The 24,280-nt window shown below is 31.8% G+C and overlaps 2 protein-coding genes across 3 annotated transcripts; one reads left to right on the forward strand and one right to left on the reverse strand.

Annotated features, from left to right (window-relative positions):
* Positions 1–1,399: 1,399 nt before the first annotated feature.
* Positions 1,400–4,938, forward strand: LOC106374029. 2 transcript variants are annotated; one of them, XM_022698230.2, is made up of 6 exons: positions 1,400–1,666; positions 2,240–2,291; positions 2,377–2,828; positions 3,105–3,191; positions 3,265–3,396; positions 3,481–4,938. In XM_022698230.2, the coding sequence occupies exons 3-6, from the start codon at positions 2,421–2,423 to the stop codon at positions 4,174–4,176; spliced, it is 1,323 nt and encodes a 440-aa protein (XP_022553951.1). In that variant the 5' UTR covers positions 1,400–1,666; positions 2,240–2,291; positions 2,377–2,420; the 3' UTR covers positions 4,177–4,938. The 2 variants fall into 2 exon arrangements, with proteins under 2 accessions (XP_022553951.1, XP_022553952.1); XM_022698231.2 differs by having other exon boundaries at positions 1,400–2,291.
* Positions 4,939–6,370: 1,432 nt separating this feature from the next.
* LOC106377242 (NAC domain-containing protein 104) lies at positions 6,371–8,330 on the reverse strand. Its single transcript, XM_013817442.3, has 3 exons — positions 7,864–8,330; positions 6,831–7,111; positions 6,371–6,743 (listed from the first exon to the last, which is right to left on the reverse strand). The coding sequence occupies exons 1-3, from the start codon at positions 8,009–8,011 to the stop codon at positions 6,606–6,608; spliced, it is 567 nt and encodes a 188-aa protein (XP_013672896.1). The 5' UTR covers positions 8,012–8,330; the 3' UTR covers positions 6,371–6,605.
* Between the last annotated feature and the right edge of the window lie 15,950 nt (positions 8,331–24,280).

Consider the following 24,280-nt stretch of genomic DNA (forward strand, 5'->3'; position numbering starts at 1 on the left):
TTGGAATTGAGGGAGAAAGAGAGTAATTTAGATTTAATTATTCAGGGGTATAATGGTACTTTGTTTATTAAAATTTTAATGGTAAACTTGAAAAGTGTAAAGTTGAAAAGTGGTATTAGGAAAGTGGTATTAGTGGCAATTCCCCTTGATTTTTTTTATATTTCACATTTATATTTTGGATAGGACTTAAGCATTAATGAATCGTTTTCCTGCACCATGTTCAGTAACGAATTTTTTAAATCTAACTTATATTTAAAAATAAATTTTATTAAATATTATAGATTTTACTATTTTATTACTAATATTTAATATAGATTTGATATATATTAAATCAATTTGTATAAAACTAATAAAAATGATATAAATTGTATAATTATCAAAAATTTAGCCTAAACAATATTTATAAAATTTGTAGATATATAAGAAACTAATGATCTTACGATTAGATATTTAAATTTTTTAAAAATTGTAGAAATTTTTGAAAACTTTAGTAATACAAATTATATAATTATACAAAATAATAATATTTCAAAATTTGAAATGTTATATATGAATATATTTATTTTATAGATGATGTATGAGCTATTACTATATTTAAAAAAAAATTTACCAAAAAGAGATATCAATATTAAATGTAATATATGAATTATTACCATATTCTAATAAGTTTGCCAAAAATATAAATTAACATTAAATAAAATTATCCATGTCATATTTTTTGGAAGCCTTGTCATCAATTTCAGTAGTCATGTCATATTTGTTTTGTGAAATTGATTGTACAGAGAACATGTGGCAAAATCACTACGCAAATATAGTCTAAGGGATTGATTTTTTTTTTATATTTCACATTTATAATAAATATTTAATTTTTGGGTTTAATTATAAAATAATATTTTGATAAATTACAAAATTACATATACAAAAAAGAATTAAACTTTTTGGATTTACACTTATATTATTGGTAGATAAAACATACGGAAATTCTCTCGGATAACTTTTTTAAAGTTTTTGTCACAAAATAGCTCTCAATAAAGAAAATGACTAAAATAGCTTTTTTATTTTTAAATTTTAATTTTTTTTTTTAAATTTGAAATCCTATCTCCAAAACTCCACCCCTTAATTCTAAACTCTAAATCTAGATTAGTTAACCATATTTTTACCCATTAATAAAACTTATTTTGGTTATTTTCTTCATTGAAAACTATTTTGTGACAAAAACTAAAAAAAAACTATCCGAAATAATTTCTCTAAAACATATTTAGATCAATTTTAATCGATTTATAACAGTTGAAACCGATTTAAATCACATAAAGAAAATCATTTCGGTTATTACCGGGTTTATACATCGAGTAAAAGTGTTCTTACTGTTTTCTTGGTACTTAAACCGGAGCTTCTTGGATTGAATAACCGGAGCTTCTTGGATTGAATGTAAAATCATTTTCGGTTTATTTCAATTTGACCGGTTTACTGGAAAGGTTTAGAAACTCTCCGTCAAATGGACCACGACCGCCGTTATCTTGTCCGTTAGGTGTAGTATATATACACAGACGTTAACCACAATCGTTCGTCCTTTCGAATCTGAAACTTTCCCTCTTCCCTGGAGCGAGAGAGCTTCGCTCTGCTATAGAAACAGAGGAGCACGACTTAGCTACTTGTTTTCTCTAAGGTATGCAAGCGATTCTCGATTCCCGTTCTAGTTACGAGCTTTAGATTTTTCTCATTCTGTGATTCAATCGATTGTTTTTTTCTCCGTTGCCGATTCTTCTTCTTCTACCTTGATTTTGATTCTACGATCCGATGGTTGTTATTCTTCTTCCTCTTATCGTTCTCGCGTTCAATTTCTTCAAGCTGTGATGAATCTCGGTAATACTTTCCCGGAAAGTTTGCGTAATCTCGTGAATCCTCATCGCCAAATTTGGCGGGAAAATGTTGTTTCTTAATTGAATCGATGCTTCATTCACAGAAAGTTTTGATCTTGTAGTTTCGATTCTCTTCACCTGTTTCCTGAGTTGAATGGATTGCGTTTTACATTCTTCAGATTGTTAATTTTTTCTCGGAAAGGTTTAGCGGCAGGGGAGAAACATCGAACAAGCAAGGATTTTTTTTTTTTTTTCTGGTGATTTGTTGTTAAATTGAAAACCTTCAGGTGATCTTAACTGAGTCGAATCTTATTCACATGGCTTTTTGATCCCATGCTTTTGATTCTCGAGTTGAATGGATTGAGTTTTACATTCTTCAGATTGTTGAACTTTCTCGGAAAGCTTTAGCAACAGGGGAGAAACAGAGAACAAGTAAGGATTTTTTCCCTGGTGATTTTGTTGTTAAATTGCAAATCTTCTGGTGATTTTTTTGATGGAAAGAATCTCATTTTTGTAGTCTCTTGTGCTCCAAGCAATCTTGCTTTCTCCAAAACTAGAGACATGATGGAGAAAGACGAGTCATTTGTGTACAACGAGGTGGAGGAAGAGCAGAGTCCCCAAAGCAACCAGACGTGGCCGATGGATATGATCAGGCAGAGACGTTTTCAACACAAAATGTCATCTCTTTTGAGTCCCGTGACTCCTAAGAGGAACCATAGCCTTGGCAACGCCAAGTCTCTCCTCAAGAAGTACTCAAAGTCTGATCCAATCCCTCGTAAGCAGCGCTTTCCTGTTTCATGCTCGGATGAGGGAGTCTTGATGGATGGTGTTCTGGTCACATCAGCCTCCGAAAAGAAAGTTTCGGATTCGCCTTCTAGATTGAGCTCCCTTGGACGATCTCCACGTTCTTCACTCGTCCGGAGTCAACAGAAGAATAGCAGCCCTAGGAGCCTATCAGGAGGAAACAAGGTACATCCTTTGTTCTTTACTGTCTCCATTACTTTGTCTCTGATACTAGAGTTGCTAGACGTTAGTGATTTGATGTCTTTTGAGGAGTGTTAGAAACTTCAAGAAAGCTAAAGCTAAAGCTGCATCAAGTTGGAAATGTCTTTTGTTGTTGAACATTGGTACAGAAGTCCAGTGTCTTACTTGCTCCAGAGAAGTAACGTTTATGTATCATACCAAATTAGGTTCATGTTCACGCGTTGTAGTGTTTGCCTCACGAGTTTTGTGGTTATTTTGCAGGAGGATACCACTCGGTCTCAGACTTCTTCAGGTGGGAAAGTGAAGATCTTGGCAAATAGTCCTTGTACTAAACTTGAGACACCAAAGGTATGGCTTCATTACACAGGTCTCTCAAGAATCTTAAAACGGTCTTCATTTGGTTTAATTTTTGTTCTCACAGGCTACTAGTTCTTCAAATCTGAATGCCACTGCCGAACCATTCACCTTCTCACCGAGACCTTTACAAGGACTAGCTTCTCCCTTCCCAGTCCGGCAACTTCCATTTGACCATGGTCCACTCATTCAATGGGTTGTAAGTTACTCTCAACCCAATTTTCTGTTTCAGAAACGTAAACTGAGACAACAATTTGACGCTTTACGTGATATCACTATGCAGAATCCGCCTCCGCACCAGCAGCTGCGTCCGAGCAATAGTCATTTATACCAGCCTCCGAGCTACGCTTATCCGAGATCACTACAAGTTCATGACCTCTATCCCACACATCACCCATTCAGGTCTCCTAGACCCATTGGCTACCAAATGGGTTATGACCCCAGAATCATCTCACTACTTCCCACAACACCTCTCGCTACAAACACCAGCAAGCCACCTGTTCATACTCCCATATCTACTACCTCTTCAGCCAATCTCAGCACCGGTAATACCACCCATGACTCAAGACTAGACTCTTCACTTTCTGTTGATGGAGGACTCGAAACAGTGACACAAAAACAAGACTTGTCGTCACCTTCTGGTGAGCTTGAAACAGTGACACAGAAACAAGGCTTGTTGTCACCTTCGGATGAGCTTGTCACGATGGCTGCTGCTGAGCTCAAAACATCAACGCACAAACCAGACTATTCACCTTCTGCTGGACTTGGACTTGAAACTGTGACGACAGATAAAGACTGGTCACCTTCTGATGATGGACTCCCAAGATTCACACAAGCTCACACTGATTTTATGAAATCACAGGACAGCAGAGTTCTCCCGGATGACGCTTTCCAGCATTACATATATAGAAAGAGACTGCCAATATTCACTCAGCTTTGCTCGGATGACGCAGAAGGGTGTGATGACACCACCCATTAGGTCCATACTGAACTCGACCACTTCTTTGCCTGTGAACATGGTTTTCACTTCCTCAACCTAAACCGCATGCAGGTAACATTCTGTTCATATGAACTCTTTTCCCATCCATTAAACTTTTTCAAAATTTCATCAAAGAAGTAAAGATCATTTTGATACAAATTCAAAGAAAGATAGAGAAAACAAGTCCATGGAATAAAATACAGATATATATATATATACACTCTGTTTCTAATCAAATGCCATCTTCTACTGTTTTATCCCATAGATGAATTCAAAGCAGAACTAATTAAACCCTGGTTTTTGATTTTGGTTCTAGGTGACTCGAGCACAACTATTTATGTAGAACCAAACTCATAAGTTGATATATTAGATTCTCTGTAAGTAGTTGTGCTCGAGTCACATAGAACCACCATCATTTGTTCATTCATTTATTGGTTAGAAGTTAGAACTTAGAAACCCATATGTTGATATATTACATTAACATTTTTTTCACTGAAGTTATTCAGTTTTATAGTTATGAAATTGTTATTCCAGAAACAACAAAACCATGAACCTCACCACAGCCAAACTATACAATGATTCAAATCCCATCACCCTCTTTCAACGTAAAATCTTTCCTTTTCTAGTTTTTATTGCATTTTATCATTTATTTTAGGGCAAATCTCCAAAATAGCAACTTTCTAAGTTTATATCACAAAAATAGCACTCAAAAACTAAAATGACCAAAATAGCACCTTTCTAAGTTTATCTTTTGAAAATTTTAATTTTTTTATTTTTTCAAATTCGAAATCTTATCCCCAAAACCTCATTTCTCAACTCTAAACTCTAAACCCTAAACTCTAAACCATAAACCCTAAACCCTAAACTCTAAACCCTAAACTCTAAACCCTAAACCCTAAACCTTAAACCCTAAAATCTAAACCCTAAACCCTAAACTCTAAACCCTAAATCCTAAATCCTAAACCCCACCCTTTAACTCTAAACCCTAAGTTTATGACTTTTGATAAAACATTAAGTGCTATTTTTGTGACTTTTGACTTTGAGTGCTAGTTTAGGAACATAAACTTGATTTAGTGCTATTTTTGTCTTTTTCTTTTATTTTATGTGCGCAAGGTGCTTGCATCATGCATGAGTCAGTGCTTGTTAAGCAAGCACCCATTAAAATAAAATAGGAAAATATATAAATAGACGTAGAAAGGCAACGTTGCTTGGCTCGGAACACAAAGCAACTACTAAACTCCATCAAAGATCTATAGAGAGAGAGGCTATAACTTGCAGAAAAAGGCTCTCGATTGCCAAACTCTTATAAATAATCAACAAAACACCAATCCTACTACCCGACCGGATCAGGTTTAGGCCACACGTACATAAAATGTAGATGTCACACTTGAGAAATTATGTACTTCAACAGAATTTGCTTTTAATATATATAAATTTTCTATGTTTTAAATTGTAAGCCTTTTTGTTGTCTTTAAAAACTTAGCGCTGACTCTTCAGAAAAAGTATTTTAATACTATGTGCTCAAAAGAAAAGTCAGTTTGGTCTCTATAACTTTTAAAACACACTATTACCTTTCCCCATGATTATTCGCCAACATGAGGGTCTTATTTTTGTAAGCCTAATTTGCATGCATCCAGTGGTAACATAATCATTACATTTCCTATACAAAAACGTTAGTGTTTTGGATCTTGTTAGTCAAAACTCTAATCCGTTTCTACCAAGAAAAATATATTTAAGTTAATACTATTGTTCAACGGATGCTAAGTAGGCTGCAAATTCATCCCAGGCTGGTATATGTGATTTTCCTCCTAACCTTAGGTATATTTAGGCAAAAAGACGAGGTATATATATTTTATATATATATATACATTTAGTTTTATTGGAAAACCTACACTAATCAATAATTTTATGGTTATGATTGAATTGAGAATAAATCTATTATTTACCATATTTTTTCGTTGGTTTATGATCTTGATAGGAAAAAAATCATGAATTACTTTTGTTGTTTTGGTATGGAGAATTATCAATTCAATTCAGTGCATATATACACATATTTTTAGGTTTGAAATTGTATAGCTTTAAAACTGACTGATGAAGGTAATTTAACATATATTACAAATTATTTTCTTTGCAATATATATTTTGCACAGATACTATTTGCTCATTTCTCCCACATATAAGACAGCATAGCCAATTTAGTATTAAAAAGATATATTGAATTAGAAAAATGAAATAAAATACAACAAGACTATAACTTCTTCCTTTGTTTTTTGCTTCTTGCTTGCAAATTGGGGATTGCTAATCTTACAACATATAACTTGTAAGAATGATGTCATTCTCATCCTCCTTTTCCATTTTCTTCTTGGTACAGAAATGTTTTATAAATAATGACCCACTAAACCTTTTCTTTTTGGGTGCTTTTGTCTTTATCACGGTAAGCTTACTTCGTCAAGATCATCTAAAGACAAAAACACTTCATCCAAACATGAGAGTTCTGGCCCATCATCATCCTCTTCCTCACTGCAATTTTGTTCATACACTCTGCATATCACCCACTTGCTATAATCCTGCACACAAAGATCCATGCCACGCTGGAGGTCAATTATTAATTTAGGTTTGATAACTTTAGGCTTATGAAACAAAAGGGCACTTACGGTTTTGTGACTAGAACTAGTAGAGCCACGGCCTGATCTCTTAGAAGATCTCTTAGAGGAAGAAGAAGAATCTGGGAGGGAATATTCTTGCATGATCCAGTTAGTTTTAGAATTTCCAAGATAGAAAGTAAAATACTTTTTGATGCCAACTTTCTTGTGTGTGGAGCTTGTGAAGATTGGCTCGTCTATTTCCATTGATCCCCAATACCCATTGCTTGTCACTCTTTGTTGCGTCTTTCTACTATAGAAGTACCATTGCCTCCCTTCTCCCAAAGCTTTACCTATAATTATACGTGAACAAATTAGCGTTGATGGCTTCAACACCATATAATCTTGAACTCAGAAAAACTTTAGACCAAATATCTGAATCTTTTTGTACTATCCAAAGTCTTAATTATATTGTGGTATGGTGAGAAACTATGCATGGTTATCTATTCTACCGTATATCTGCGTAAATAACTATTATGGTTCGTTACGATTTTAGCACTAACTCAGATTAGTCTGAATTTTTGATCCACAAGTTTTGTTGGATATATAATAGTATAATTTAGTGTAAGATAAAATGTCATGGGTATTTGTTTTTATATATATCTACGTACATGACTTGGTGTGTGTGTACTATTTGTAAATGATGTGTATTATGAGATCGAATGATTGATATCGGCGCACATGTATGTGACTATGAAGAAAGCAATATCAATGATGGCTCACCAGATAATAGATTCCTTCCAAGAGAATAAAAAGGAAATTTATTAGGTAGAAATTGGTACTATTAGTATTTGTGTGTATGGTAAGATTTGGTAACAACAACAATCCTCAAAAAGAGCAACCCAACAAAAGTATACTGCTAAAAAAAAGACAGATTGGTTACTTAAGTTGGTGACAACAATCAACCTATGTCCTGTAATTGGATCACCACTCTTATTTATGTCAAACTATACGTATACTTACATGCATGTATACATAGAGTCAATTATGAACGTCTGCATGATACATATATGATATATGGAGAGAGATGTGTGAGTGTATATACCGGGAAGGTCCCAAGGATCGTAAGGGTAAAGATCGAGGTCGGGGATGACGTCAGGATGACAAGGCAAGAGTGAGGCTTTGCGCTGAAGAAAGTGGACGACGAGTTCTTCGTCCGTTGGGAAAAACCTGAATCCCGGTGGTAAATTCATTGATAACGATGTTGATCTCAGTACTACTTCACATGTACATAAACATATATGTGGTTGCGTGTGTGTGTGTAGAAGAAGAAGATTAAATATGAAGAGAATAGGTATGTAGAGAAGATGATGTGGAACCAGAGGAAGTGTGTGAAAGAAATTGAGGTATATATAGGAGATACAAAAAGGTGGAATTAGGAAGGCGTATTTTTTTTATATATATGTCGTCTTTAATTCACTTGCACACACAACACCTTCAGTTTTTTTCTTAAAGATACGTAATAAAAAAAGAAATGATAAAAGAACAACAAAGAAAATGATGGTACGTGGTAAAGATGGAAGCAAGTGCAGTGGAACTAAATAAGAGAGGAGAAATCGATGTAAAAGGGGCATTTGAAAGCTTTATTTTCCGAGAAATCGTCGCCTTAAGTGGATCTTCAAGCATGATTATTGGAGGATTCTTAAAGTGGGGTTTTTATCTGAATATAAGAATACGTCTTTTAACTTTTAACTAAAAAAACTAAGAACCGGCTCTTAAATAAGAGTTTTAAAAAACGGTTCTTAGTTTTTTTAGTTAAAAGTTAAGAGACGGGTTCTTATATTCCGTTAAGAACTCCACCCTAAAAACTTTCCAATAATCATGCTCTTACAATGTTGGCTGCTGTTTTTTTCTTGTTAAAAGTTTTTTTTTTCTGCTTTTGATTTTTTTTAAAAAAAATGTTATTCCTAAAACAAAACTTCGTGTTTCCATAGTTAATAAGAGTATTATAGATGAGTAGGCTGAGGAATTATTGAATTAATTCAAATGTTCTTATTAGTATTATGCTATAAGTTACTAGAGCATTTACAACAACACTCTATTTTCACTTTAAAATAGAATTTGGAGTAAAAATATTTCAGTTTTACTTTATTTTTTACTTAGTAATAGAGTAAAAATGAATTTACTTCGTTAATAGTGTAATTTATTTATTTTTTTGTTTAACGTCCTTATATAATTGATTTATTTTGAAAATAAAAAAGAATGATTCACTAGAAATTGTCTTGCAACAATATAACTCTGTCTTTGTTGATATGCAAGTATGCAACCAAGTAACAACACATAGATACTGGATACATAAGTTAGAAACAGAAAATAACAATTCCATAACGCAGCAGAGCCTTGTAAGGTGTAACGGGTTTAGATATCTGAATATTTTCAATATGGAAAATGCGATTGAACAAAAGATTTACACTTGTGAAATTCATTCATTAATTAACATTTCAATGAATAAAAAAAGAAAAGAAAGAGGCGGGCGGAAACGAGAGGTGTGCAGGATAAGACGAAGATTCTTCCAAGCAAAAGAGTTATCCGCTTTCTTCTTCTCCGCCACTAATACGAAGATTCTTATCCACTTCTCATTTCTTTCTCTATATTCTTATCTAAGGGTTTTATGTTGAATTACATTTCTTTTTTGAGAAAAAAAAACTGTACAATCAAATTAAATTAAGTAAAACAAAAATTACACTGTGTATACTTCCCCTCCAACTTTTGGTTGAGTATATCGTTTTCGTGTTTTACTTTGGCATGTAACACATAACTATACAAATAACAAAGTCGACGTCATTGAAAACAGTATACTAACGATTGCGCTAACACTTGTGTGCATAATTTGATGTCACAGTTCATCTAATATGCTAAGTCCATACTAAATAACAAATAATGCACTTAAACACCAACCAACAAAAATGAATCATACTGTTCACAGTTTATGGACTTATCTCTATGTTTCAAGTTTTGACGGTCAGTTTTCTAATTTATTAATGTAGCTCACAGTTTACGCCAAATAGAAAGTTAGCTACAAACCAAAACAGTTGCTAATATTTCACTAATGTCTTTGTAATAGTACTGACACTACAAGAAAACATCGTAATTCCGACGGACATTCTGACGGAAAATGAGATCCTCGGAATATTCCGACGAATTTCCGAGGAAATTCTGAGAAAATCCAAAATTTGGGTTTCCTCGGAATTTCCTCGGAATATACCGATGAAATACCGAGGAAGGCATATTCCTCGGAAAACACCGACGAATATCCGAGGATATATTATAGCCGTTGGAGAGCCGTTGCGGATTTTAAAAATTCCGAGGAAATTCCGAGGAAAGAGCCGTTGCCGTCGGTATTCCGTCGGAATTTCCTTGGTATTGTCGGCAGCATTTTATCTATAAATACCCGCACCCCCAACCTCTTCATGCACTCCATTTCTTCATCCTCTCACATACTATATTTACACACGAATTTGATTGAAAAAAGCATGTCTTCTTCAAATTATTATCGTTCTTGGATCGATCGACCTCATTTGGATCCGAACACGAGATTGCTTACGGAAGAATACCAACGAGGTATAACCGAATTCATGGGGTTAGTTCAACGACAACTGGAAACAGAAACGGGTATGTTAAGATGTTCTTGCTCTAATTGTAAAAATAGAAAGATTATTAAAGAGTGGGATGTTTGGACTCATCTATATTTGAATGGGTTTACACGAAGTTACAAAATTTGGTATCATCATGGAGAAACTGATTATGAATATGGTAGTACTAGCGAACCTCAGCCTGTGGTTAGGTTAGAAGAACCAATTAGAATGGATGTAGATTATGGTGTAGGTACTGAGCAGATGGTAAATGATCATTTTAGAGGGGAAGATTTACCCAATGCAGAAGCTATGAGATTTTATGATATGTTGGATGCTAGAAAGCAACCCTTGTACGAAGGTTGCAGAGATGGTCATTCAGCTTTATCATTTGCAACAAGACTGATGGACATTAAAACATATTATAATTTGGCTGAAGACTGTGTGGATGCGATTGCTGATTTTGTAAAAGGTATTTTACCTGAGGATAATATAGCCCCTGGTTCATACTACGAGGTTCAGAAACTGGTAGCTGGTCTTGGTTTATCGTATCAGGTAATAGATGTATGCATCGATAACTGCATGGTTTATTGGAGGGCGGATGAAGAGCGGGTTACATGCAAATTTTATGGAAAGGCTTGTTATAAAGATACGAGTGGAAGAGTTCCAATGCCATTTAAAAGGATGTGGTATTTGCCTTTGAAGGAAAGGTTGCAGAGGTTGTATCAGTCTGAACGCACAGCGCAACCAATGAGATGGCATGCGGAGCATTCAACAAATGGTGAGATTAGACATCCTTCAGATGCAAAAGCGTGGAAGCATTTCTAATCAAAATATCCCGACTTTGCGTATGAGAGAAGAAATGTCTACCTTGGATTATGTACTGATGGTTTCAGCCCGTTTGGCAAGAGTGGAAGACAGTATTCTCTATGGCCAGTCATTCTTACACCATACAACTTACCGCCAAATTTGTGCTTACGACGAGAGTTTTTGTTTCTCTCCATTCTCGTTCCCGGACCAGAGCATCCTAAGAGATCACTTGATGTGTTTCTTCAGCCACTAATATATGAGTTGCAACAACTATGGGCTCAAGGTGCTGAAACATACGATGTTTTATGTAAAGAAAACTTTCAAATGCGGGCAGTACTTATGTGGACAATAAGTGATTTTCCAGCATATGGTATGTTATCTGGATGGACAACGCATGGAAGGCTATCATGTCCATATTGTCAAGATGACACATATGCTTTCCAACTAAAAAACGGAAGGAAAACATGTTGGTTTGACTGTCACAGACGATTTCTACCACCTGATCATCTAACTAAAGATGACACATATGTTTATTTTCTATTTCAGTCGGTTCCAAAGAAGAAGGGACGTTTGGTCGGTTTGGGTCGTCGAGCCCGGTCAGTTCCTCCTTCTGAGCCCTATGTTGATCCAGAAGTGCTTATGGACCAGTTGAAGGACAAAGATGACCGCATAGCTGCGTCGGAGCAAAAGATGGCGGATCAAGAGGCGGGATGGGAGGCAACGATGAAGCAGAACGAGCAAATGATGGAGATGATGAAGAGGATGTACCCGAACGAGCAGTTCCCGTAGTTTCTTTCTTTTTTTTTCAAAAACTCTGAATGTTTTATTTTGGTATGTACAACTTTGAATATTATCTAATATGTTTTCTATTTCAATTTTAATTTTATATTTTCGAATTTCAATTAAAAAAAAAAATTAATTTTTAAAAAAAATTATTTTTGGGAATATTCCGAGGAAGTGTATCCCTCGGGATATTCCGACGGATACACTTCCTCGGAATATTCTGACGGCAAAGGTTTCTCGGAATATTCCGACGGCCGTATTTCCTCGGAATATTCCGAGGTTATATCTCCTCGGAATATCCCGACGGATACACTTCCTCGGAATATTCCGACGGCAAAAGTTTCGCGGAATATTCTGACGGCCAAAGTTCGTCGGAATATTCCGATACCTCTTTTCTCTCGGAATGTTTCAGAGGACCGTTCCATCGGAAATATCCGAGGAGATACCGACGAACAGTCTTAGGGAATGTTTCTTTGGAATGTCCTCAGAATCTTTAATTCTCGGTATTCCCTCGGAATTTTCCGAGAAAATTTCGAGGAAATTTTATTTTCCGACGAGAAATTTTCGACGACCATTCTCGTCGGTATGTCCTTGGAATACCGTTATTCCGAGGACGTACCGACGATATTTGTCGTCGGAATAGCGGTGTTTTCTTGTAGTGTGAAAAGATAAACATTGGGAGGATTTTTCGAGGTCGAGGAGTGATCATGACACTTCATGCTGAGATCATGCATTCGCAATCATCCACGTGGCGGAGATGTAAATGGGTTTGGTCGTCAACCATAGGATATGGGACCCACGTTTCTCTCTTCCTTTGCCTTCATTTTGAGTTTCTTGTACCTTTGTATGTACCCAATTCCCTCGCATTATTACCCTCTCTACTAGTATTTCTTTTTTTATTTTGTATTTATGAATTTTAATAAATTCTCCGTTATTATATAATAGAAGTATTTAATTTCGATACAAAAATAATCTGTTGACAAACAACCTTTTTGCAAACTTACATTTCTATTAACTTTGGATATTAATAGCTCTGAAATCATGATTTTAATTTAAATGTAAGATAAGGGATTTAAGCATGTATGAAGAAAACTTTAACATTGATCAATCTTTCTCATACAGCCCCCCTCAAGTAGCAGTCAGTGGCTTTCCTTTTAAAATTGAGATCCACACAAACTCAAAGACTGCCCAAAAGATTGAGAATTCAATTTATTTCTTGGCTTTGGACCCACTCTTCTCTCTTAAAATAATCGATACTCCGCTCTTGTTTGCTTTAAAATTTGAGTTATTATAGTTATTATTGTTTTAACTGTTATTAATTTAAAAGCTTACTAAGAAATTCATCAGATGAGTTAAAAAAAGAGAGAGCATAGCAGTAGGCATGCAGCCCCCAATGAATAAGAAGAGTGTGTGGGTGCTCTCTCCTCAACTTTGCTTCAGATTTCTCCAAGGTTTTAAAAATCAAATAATTGTTTCTATATTAATAAAAATATAGACTGAATATTATTATTTGAAGGGTAGAATAGTCACTGAGGAGTTTGGACTTTGGAATGATCTATTGCTCACTTTGAACTTTGGAATGATCTATTGCTTACGCTTACGCACGCACATGCCCACGCCACACGCGTGATCAAGAGATCTTTGTTCTTTCTTAGTTTTTCCAATTTCCTCATTAACAATCAATCAGTATATCTTTTCATAATTTCATTAAGGTTTAAGATATAATCATTTATGTTATAGTATCGAGTTACTGTTTGCATTTATTATATTAATGCATTATAACAAATCGAAATTTGGAAAGTTAAGGCGAGTGTTTACTGTTTAGCGATCCGAAAGTATATTAAACATACACTGAATTGAATTTAAATTCATTTAGATCATCGTGGACGGTTTGACTAATTTTATAAAGTAGTTTACTGTTGTATTGGCAAAAAAAACTTGATTTTACTTGATTGAGATATAAAACAATACAGTAATTATACAATTGGATTGCTTAAGAAAAAAAAAACAAAATTAAGAAAAGTGATCGTATCAATACAATACTAAAATACAAATATAAGCCATGGAAATTATGTCCACGTAGGATATAAAAATCAACCAATCAGAAAGTCCGAAGTTATCACGTCATCTCATTTATTTTTTCGTAAAAAATGAAAAAACAATGCGAAGGAAATGATCGAACTTGGGTTAGTATGACATAAATATAGGACAGTTACCACTAAGCCATTGAAACTTTCTTGGACACATATACAAGAATCACTAGGTATGTAATCAGAAACTCTTACCTACAGTTACAATAATATGAATTCAACTTTCAAGACTCCGATACTTTATTTTGCAAAAAAAAAGAAGTAATTGACTAAGCTAATATATTTTTTGAAAGTGTGAGAACATTGACAAATATGAAAAAGCATAGATTTTTGTTTTCGTGACAAAGGTAAGAATTTTTTAAAAGTAAGTTTAATATATAAATTTTCGTGACAAATATGAAAAAACATAGATTTTTGTATAATTTTGACAAAACAACTCAAAACATAGTTCTCTAATGTCTTAATAAAATATTATTTAAGGGTGCAATAATTAAATATATCAATTCAATAAATTTTGTAATTTATAGACAAAACAATTACACAACAAATTTTGAAACATTTGTTTAACCTATCGATTTCATTTCATGAGAATCCAACTAAACAAGATAAAAAAACAATTAGATTTACAAATATTTAATTACCATTTTATTCAATTTTGATTAATTTCAAATTGTAATAATGTATCTTTTTGAAGTTACAAAAAAATAATGTTCTTTCTTTATTACACTAGCATTATATATATATATATTCTATATACACAAATAAATATAATATAACAACATAAACTTGTTTTCCCCGATTCATATGAAAACTTTTTAAGTTATCCACCAAAGCAAATTAATTAAATCAGTCAAATTGTTAGAATACAACAAATTAATATATAATTTTATTTTAAATTAAATTATTTAAAAAGTGTATTTTCATTAAAAACAAAATAATAAATAAGTAAAACTGATTTGACGGTAATTTTTATGACATATATATATATATATCAATTCTGTGAAGGAAATAGAAGCTTAATATGAAAAAAAAAATCTTAAAGACAAAAAACTCTAAAAATTAACAAAAACAAAACTAATAAAAACTAAACTATGATATCACTTGAAAGCTTCTTAGACAATACTAATAAAATTTTTAAGCGATAATTAGACAAATTTGATTTTGTTTGTCTGCCAAAAGTTTATTATTAATTAGCATCAGTTATTTCAAGATGTTTAAGAAAAGATGGACAAAAGAATAGGATGGACATAAATGATATACGAACTATGAATAGTACTTTGTAAAGCTGACTTAGATAACACATCTGCACATCAATTTCTAGTCCTTTTTGATGCCTAATCAATTTCTTCAGAGCAGTTATTCCACAAAGAGATCGTATGAGATATTGTTTTGATATTCAGATTTGTTTCTTGACTGTTAAGAAGATGGATAACTGTAAAAATGTTTTCTTCGAATATGATATGTTTATAACCGAGTCCCCAACATGAGACAAGTTTGTCTAAAAAGTAAATAATTTCATTTTTCTTATATTATATAATAAATATATATTATTTACTGATAATAAAAATATAGTTATTCATCTATCACAAATATCTATGCAAATATGTGAATCAAGTACAATAAACAAACAACATAATGATTTCCACAAAGAAAATTTTAAAAATATATTTATGTTATGTAGTCTTATTTTATATTCTTTAAAGGGCAAATCTCCAAAATAGCACATTTCTAAGTTTATGTCACAAAAATAGCCCTCAAAAACTAAAATGACCAAAATAGCATTTTATCTTTTGAAAAATTTAATTTTTTTTTATTTTTTAAAATTTGAAATCTTATCCCAAAACCCCACTCCCCAACTCTAAACCCTAAAACCTAAACTCTAAACCGTAAACCCTAAACTCTTAACCCTAAACCCTAAATCCTAAACCCTAAACCCTAAATCCTAAACCCTAAACCCCACCCCTTAACTCTAAACCCTAAACCCTAAACCTCACTCCCCAACTATAAACCCTAAACCCCACTCCCCAACTCTAAACCCTAAACCCTAAACTCTAAACCGTAAACCGTAAACCGTAAACCCTAAACTCTAAATCCTAAACCCCACCCCTTAACTCTAAACCCTAATGTCTAAATTAATTTACCTTTGGAGTATAAGTGTATATTTATCTCTTTTGATAAAACATTAAGTGCTATTTTGGTCATTTTTATTCTTAAATGCTATATTTGTGACAAAAACTTTTTAGTGCTATTCTAGTCATTTTCTCTTCTTTAAATAATGTAATACAATATTATACATTATTTTTTTAGAATTGAGAAATACATATATCAGTTAGACAAATTAAGCGATAATTAGACAAATTTGATTTTTTTTGCCAGCCAAAAGTTTATTATTAATTAGCATCAATTATTTCAAGATGTTTAAGAAAGGATGGACAAAAAAATAGGATTGACATAAATGATATATGAACTATGAATAGTATTTTGTAAAGCTGACTTAGATAACACATCTGCACATCCATTTCCAGTCCTTTTTGATGCATAAATTCAATTTCTTCAGAGCAGTTATTCCACAAAGAGATCGTATGAGATATTGTTTTGATATTCAGATTTGTTTCTTGATTGTTAAGAAAATTGATAACTGTAAAAATGTCTCCTTCGAATATGATATTTCTATAACCGAATCCCCAACATGAGACAAGTTTGTTTAAAAAGTAAATAATTTTATTTTTCTTATATTATACAATAAATATATATTATTTACTAATAATAAAAATATAGTTATTCATCTATCAAAAATATTAATTTTATTTTTCTTATATTATATAATAAATATATATTATTTACTGATAATAAAAATAAAGTTATTCATCTATCACAAATATCTATGCAAATATGTGAATCAAGTACAATAATCAAACAACATAATGATTTCCACAAAGAAAATTTAAAAAATATATTTATGTTATGTAGTCTTATTTTATATTCTTTAAATAATGTAATACAATATTATACATTATTTTTTTAGAATTGAGAAATACATATATCAGTTAGACAAATTAACCGATAATTAGACAAATTTGATTTTTTTTTGCCAGCCAAAAGTTTAATATTAATTAGCATCAGTTATTTCAAGAGGTTTAAAAAATGATGGACATAAATGATATATGAACTATGAATAGTACTTTGTAAAGCTGACTTAGATAACACATCTGCACATCCATTTCCAGTCATTTTTGATGCATAAATTCAATTTCTTCAGAGCAGTTATTCCACAAAGAGATCGTATGAGATATTGTTTTGATATTCAGATTTGTTTTTTGATTGTTAAGAGGATTGATAACTGTAAAAATGTCTCCTTCGAATATGATATGTCTATAACCGAGTCCCCAACATCAAACAAGTTTGTTTAAAAAGTAAATAATTTCATTTTTCTTATATTATATAATAAATATATATTATTTACTGATAATAAAAATATAGTTATTCATCTATCACAAATATCTATACAAATATGTGAATCAAGTACAACAATCAAACAACATAACGATTTCCACAAAGAAAATTTAAAAAATATATTTATGTTATGTAGTCTTATTTTGTATTCTTTAAATAATATAATATACTATTATACATTATTTTTTTAGAATTGAGAAATATATATAATATCTTATCCGCGCGTAGCGCGGTTAAAAAATATAATTCCAATAATACTAGATGATAACATTTTTGAAATATATTCGTATTTAAAATATATAAACAATATAAATTTTTGCAGATTTAGTTTGGGTTTTGGTTTGGATAACCTATTTATTTATTTTTTCAAAAATTAAAATTCATATATACTTTAAATTTTTCAAAATATAAAAATAATATATAATATATAACATATAAATTTGAATAATATATGTCAAAATACTTAAACTTAACATATAATTTAGTTTAGTTTAAATATTTGGATAGAAAAATAGAAAATCAATAGATATTTAAGTAGTTTAGATATTTTAAATATCGTTTCGTTATTTTAAACATGTACTTATAACTATTTGTATATATTTTCGAGTATTTTGGACAACTTAAAAACATCTTATATATTTTATATATTTTTTAGATATTAAATTAAAAATAATTAATATATTTAAGTATATACATTTGGTTCAGATATATTCGGATACCCGAAATATTTCGGTTCGGTTCCAGTACTTCTCTAGTTACCAAAATTTTGAATCCATTCGGATATCTAACCAATTTTGGTTAAAATTCAGTACTATTTTTTTGGATCGGGTTTGGTTCAGTTTTTTGGATTTGGATTTTTTGCCCAACCCTATATTTTTATTGTAACAAAATTTTAAACGAAAATGATGATGGTTCATTGATTTTGGATATGCAACAATTTTTAAACCAAAACATATTTTAGTATGTACGTGGCTCATTTAGCTAATCATTAAAACATGTTCTAGTCCCATTTAAGGAAAACAATGGGCTGAACTTAAAAGACGTTACCATTTCAAATTGTCAATGAATACTTTCATATACTCGCTGCCGGTGTTGTGATGAATAGAAAGGGAGTTAGGGTTAGGAAAGAAAACTTGTTGTGCAATCCATGTTCTCGTTAGGTGATTTCAATAGCTTCTAAATAAATCTTCGTTGTATCGATCTCTTATAAGATTTTCTAGCAATATTAATTAATAAAATCTTACACTTGCTAGAGTAATCATTTGTTTCTCAATTAATATATAGGAGATTAGAATAATCACATAAATCAAAATATACCTCTTGTTTATTTACAATATTTTTATGGTTAATATATCAAACTAATCATTTTATTTATTTTATATGGTATATAATTAAATTTCAATGATATTGACATAAATATATAGTATATTTTAATATAAATATTTATTATTGAGACTTCCTACTCAAATGATTCTATTAACATTTGTATATTTGATGTAACCAAAAATTTAAACCATTAATCCTAAAATTTTCGATGTGATATTTTAGATGCAAATGTCAAAATTAAAATAATAAGATCTCAATAATTTTTCAGTGCAAATTTAAAATGAGCATATTTATGTATTTTTAAATGGTAAATAGTCTAATTAAACGATATAAAAATAGATTTATATATATTATTTAATATGAATATCTACTAAATAAAATTCATATTAATACGATTTTATGATAATTTGTATCTTATTATAACAAAAACAATTAAGTCATTGATCATAAAATTTTCAAAATGAGATTTTTAACATTTTTTGTAATTTATAGTTTAAAAAAAATTAAAATATAACATATAAGAAAAAAAATATTTTTGTATTAAATGGCTAATGTGATTGCTTAATTTCTTTTAACAATATAAAATTAAACAAAAATGAGAAAGGATACAAAAAATGTTATCAAATCTTTATTATTCATAATCATTAATTGTCATATATATATTAATCATATTAGGTAACACCATAGCTTTTATTTAAGAAAATAATACACGATTCTTATATTTTGGGTTAATATAACGTTCTCTATCAATTGGATTTTGGACCTACAAACTATTCAATTGATTCTTATGATGCCACGTAAGCCAAATTGACATTCTAATTAAGTGACACATCATTAAATTTTTTTTGTAATTAGTACAAAATATATGTTAAATTTTTTAAATGATTCTCAATTAATATATATAGGACACTGATATCTCGTGAACAAATGGGATCATATAAATTTAATGGTAATGGTTTGACTAAGATCACATCCCCGGTACAAACTAATCAGATTTAGTTAAACACATAAAAATAACATTTTTGGATTAAAAACCACCACTAAGATTGATGAATGTATGAAGAGTCATATTATCATTCTAACAAGTTTCCCTTTGTTATGAATGAATATGTTTCATATATATTTTAAAGCTGTTGAGCTCAAAACAATAGAAAAGTAATTAGATTTGTAAAATTACGATTGCAAATATAAGACTCAACAACACAAGCAAAAGAAAAAGAAAAACTAACTAGGATCTAAACAAATATGACAAATAAAAAGGTGTACTAATTGTCTTCGATTAACAGGGACTACGTGGTGTTAATGATGGACACGTGTGAAATCTGTACTAACCAACAAAAGAAACAAACAGAAGCAATGAATCAAATCAAACTTTGTGATATTAATAATAAAGAAAGCCTTTATCCAATTAAGCTTTTAATTAATGGATGAGAGGAGAAGAGATTGGATATAGTTTCCGCTAATTCTTTGTGTGCAGTTAGGCATATGGGCACGGATCGGATATCCGGATTTTTTAAGGTATTTGTGATTTGTTTCGTATGTCACGGAAATTTATTTTTTCGAACAATTAGATATGCTTCTGAGACATACGAAATAATTTTTTCGAACAATTAGACATATTTTATAAAAATTTTGAACTTAGTTAACAATTATAATAATACAAAACTTAAAAAAAAAATTATAATTGTCATAAATGTGTTTTCTTTATTTTATGTAATACTTTTATATAAGTAATAATGTGAATATAATTTATCAAATCATATGTTAAAATATGGAGACAATGTGGAAATTAATCCACACAATCTAAAGAAGAAACATTGTTTTTAGTTTCACATCACATATCATATCCAACATATAAAAATGTTATCTAGTGGAAGAAGTCCTATGAATATGCTTCAGATTTTTAAATAAACAAGTTTAAAATAGTATTACTGTTGTTTTTATCTTATCAAGTATCCCAAGGATTTGACTACTTCCACTCCTGGTAAGACCTAATTATTAGATCAAACAGTAATCATTTCTAAATCCAAGTTTATCATACTAATCTTCCATGAGATGGAGACTAAGAAACAAGAAGGATATAAAATGAGACAGGACTATTATCTGCTAAACTTCAAGATATAGTTTTTACTCCAGAAAGAAAAGATAAATGTGGTGAAAACGAGACATAATAATATATGTGAAAAGAAAAGTAACCACCATAAACTGGTGACTGTATAATAAGACAGACTCCACAGGCAAAGCTGCTATCATATGATAATTGAAACCGATGTCTAAAAAAATCCAACACGACTCCTAGTGCTAAGTCCTGAGAAGTTGATGTCCCATTAAGTTAACAACAGTTAAAAAAGTTATGCTTTTCTAGGAATGAGGTAATACAGTAACACGTGCAGTTGAAATTTCAAGTCTTTGATGTCAAATCATGAGAAATAGATTTTGACAGTTTTAGAAAGATACTACATTCCAATTCGAATCCAAAACGTGTGCAAGTGTGTTTTTCGTTCTTTTAATATCTAAGATAAGGTTACCCAAATACTGTAACAATAACCTTACCTAATCAAACAACAACGATTAAAAAAAAAGTGAAACACACATTTACCTTTATAGTTTTTTTTTTATTTTTTCATAGACGATTCTACGGCCGACAATTCTATCTGCCGTATGAGGATTAACGCCTAACTGCACCACTTGAGCCGCCCTATCAGATCCACGCTTGACGGTACTCCTTGCGCCATGTTGTAGATCTCTTGTAAGTTTTTTTTCTTTTAATTCACATAATTCCGCTTTCTCCGGGGATTGAAACTCAGACTTCCTGGTGTAGAAGCATTAATGAACCTTTGGTCAAACCACTGGACCAAAGGGGCTTTCACACAAGAAAATATGGTCATAACAACTACGCGTTACGACTACAATTGTGGCGTCGTAATTTTACGACAAACTAACGACGAAAATTGAAATCGTCTAATTTTGGTACAACAAAATTCCATCGTAAATTAGTCGTAAAATAACGACTTTTAGACGATCAAATCATAATTTTGCTACGAAAGCGTTTTGTCGTAAATTAGTTGTAGAGTCACAACTAGTTTACGACGACCTATTAAATTCGTCGTTACAAAGTCGTTAATTTATAACCATTTTACGTCGAACAGTTTCCATCTAGTTAACAATCCTATAACGAGGCATGTAGTTGTAAATTAGTACTAAAATTTATGGTGAATGTAAATTGGTAGAGACATTCCCACCTACCAAAATCGAAATTTTTCTATAAATATGCTATCTCTTTTCTCATTCTTAAGATGCAGAAGAAAAAACCGAAAGATGAGTTAAAAAAATGTCTCGAGATATCTATGAGCTTCGGAGTTGGATGTATGCACACAAAGATTACGCGGGAAGAGTGACAAATGAATTTCTCAATAGGGCTGAGATATTCATGTACCAGGCCGGAAATACGTCTCTCACGCAAAAAAAATGGATAAAATGTTTTGTCAGTGTCGTAAATGCAAGAATACTAAGTTTGCTCTTAGTGAAATGATTTGGAAACATATAATAAATAGAGGATATACTCCAGCTTCGGAGTTGGATGTATGCACACAAAGATAGTAGGAATGAAACTAGTAGTAGTAATCAGTTTGAAAATGTTCATAATAGAAATGAACCAAGCCATTTGCCTTTTGAAAGTTACCCTTGAGAGGATCAGATGGTAGATCATGATAGGATGCATTTCGTGAAATAACCTCAGTAATAGAGGAAGTAGAAAATGTAAAATGGCCTAACTTGGATGCAAAAAGATTTTATGAAATGCTAGCCGTAACTAATCAGCAAATTTATGAAGGTTGTAGAGAAGGTCTTTCTAAATCATCATTGACAACTAGGATGATGAATATAAAAACTGATCATAACTTACCTGAAGTTTGTATGGATGCATGGGCTGAGTTGTTTAAAGAGTATTATCCTGAAGATAATTTGTGTGTTGTATCTTATTATGGGATTCAGAAACTGGTTCATAGTTTTGGCTTACCTTCAGAGATGATAGATGTGTATATAAACAATTGTATGCTCTACTGGAGGGAAGATGCAGAATTGTTAGAGTGTAAATTTTGCATGAAGCCACGATATAAACCGCAAGGACGTGGGCAGAATAGGGCGGATGTGGTACTTACCTATTACGGATAGACTGAAGAGATTATATCAATTTGAAAAGACTGCAGCAACGATGATATGGCATGCAAAACATACTCAGAAGGAAGGCGAGATCAATCATCCGTCAGATGTAAAAGCATGGAAACATTTGAATTCGGTACACAAAGATTTGTAAGCAACATTCGCAATGTTTATCTTGGATTGTGCATAAATGGATTTAGTCCTTTTGGAATATCTGGAAGACAATAATCACTGTGGCCAGTCATCCTGACGCCATACAACCTTCCACCAGAGATGTGTATGGAAAGAGAATTCCTTTTCATGAGATGAGTTTGAAGAAAATGATGACCCGAATGATGGTTCTCATGAAGAGTAATTTTAGTTATGTCAGTTTACAACTTAATTTGTGTTTCAATTTTTTGTTAGACTCATTGATATTGCATTATCATTTTCATTATCTTGCTTAAATATGAATTTAATGTTAAAAAAAAAATTAAACGTTCAAACAAGTTATGAAACTTTGTAGTTTGGGATTTAGAAGTGTATAACTTATAGTTTTTGGGGTTTCGGTTTGAGGGTATAAACACAAATCGTCCCTACTTCGTCGTAATCTAAGCGAAGTAAATTTAAGACGAAGTAGAGATGAATCCTATAAATTTGTCCTGATGTCGACGACATAGGCACGAATATACATGATCCGTCTCTACTTCGTCGTAAATTTACTTTGCTTTTACGACGACCGCTTAGATTCGTGCCTATAAATATGGACCACTCTCATTCCTAAAATGCACAAGTTTAAAACTCTTAAAATAGATTTCAAATCTCTTTGAGAGATTTAACTGACGCTTGAGGATTCCTCACAAGAAACTTGAGAAAATTTAGTTTCTTCAGATGAATCCGAAAATTTAGTTTTTTCAGATGAATCCTCAGGGTTTGATAAATCTCTCAGAGCATTTTTCGTATAAAAAAGGTCATCGTAAATTAGTTGTTAATATCTAGTCGTCCCTAATTCGTCGTAAAAAAAAACACGGGTCGTCTTTAATTTGTCGTAATGGGAAAACACATGTCGTCGTTATTTCGTCGTAATATCAAAGCATGTGTTGTCTTTAATTCGTCGTAATTCCAGTTACGTCCCTTTTTTGTCGTAACTTTACGACGTCGTTACGACGTAACCTAAATCCTTATATAAACCCGGATAGCCAAAGCCATTTCGTTGCTCCTTCCTCTCTCTAACATCGAATTCCCCTCCTCTCTCTACATGTAATTTTTCTTCTTTTAGTTTTAGGTG

Source organism: Brassica napus, chromosome C3 (genome assembly GCF_020379485.1).
Source record: "Brassica napus cultivar Da-Ae chromosome C3, Da-Ae, whole genome shotgun sequence".
NCBI lineage: Eukaryota > Viridiplantae > Streptophyta > Magnoliopsida > Brassicales > Brassicaceae > Brassica > Brassica napus.

Bases quoted from the DNA above. Each gene is read 5' to 3' on its own strand.
- LOC106374029 (XM_022698231.2), top strand. From the start codon at position 2,421: ATGATGGAGAAAGACGAGTCATTTGTGTACAACGAGGTGGAGGAAGAG. The intron at 2,829-3,104 runs GTACATCCTTTG...GTTATTTTGCAG, and splicing joins GCCTATCAGGAGGAAACAAG to GAGGATACCACTCGGTCTCA. The intron at 3,397-3,480 runs GTAAGTTACTCT...ATCACTATGCAG, and splicing joins GTCCACTCATTCAATGGGTT to AATCCGCCTCCGCACCAGCA.
- LOC106377242 (XM_013817442.3), bottom strand. From the start codon at position 8,011: ATGAATTTACCACCGGGATTCAGGTTTTTCCCAACGGACGAAGAACTC. The intron at 7,112-7,863 runs GTATATACACTC...GTATAATTATAG, and splicing joins CGATCCTTGGGACCTTCCCG to GTAAAGCTTTGGGAGAAGGG. The intron at 6,744-6,830 runs GTAAGTGCCCTT...CTTTGTGTGCAG, and splicing joins CTAGTTCTAGTCACAAAACC to GATTATAGCAAGTGGGTGAT.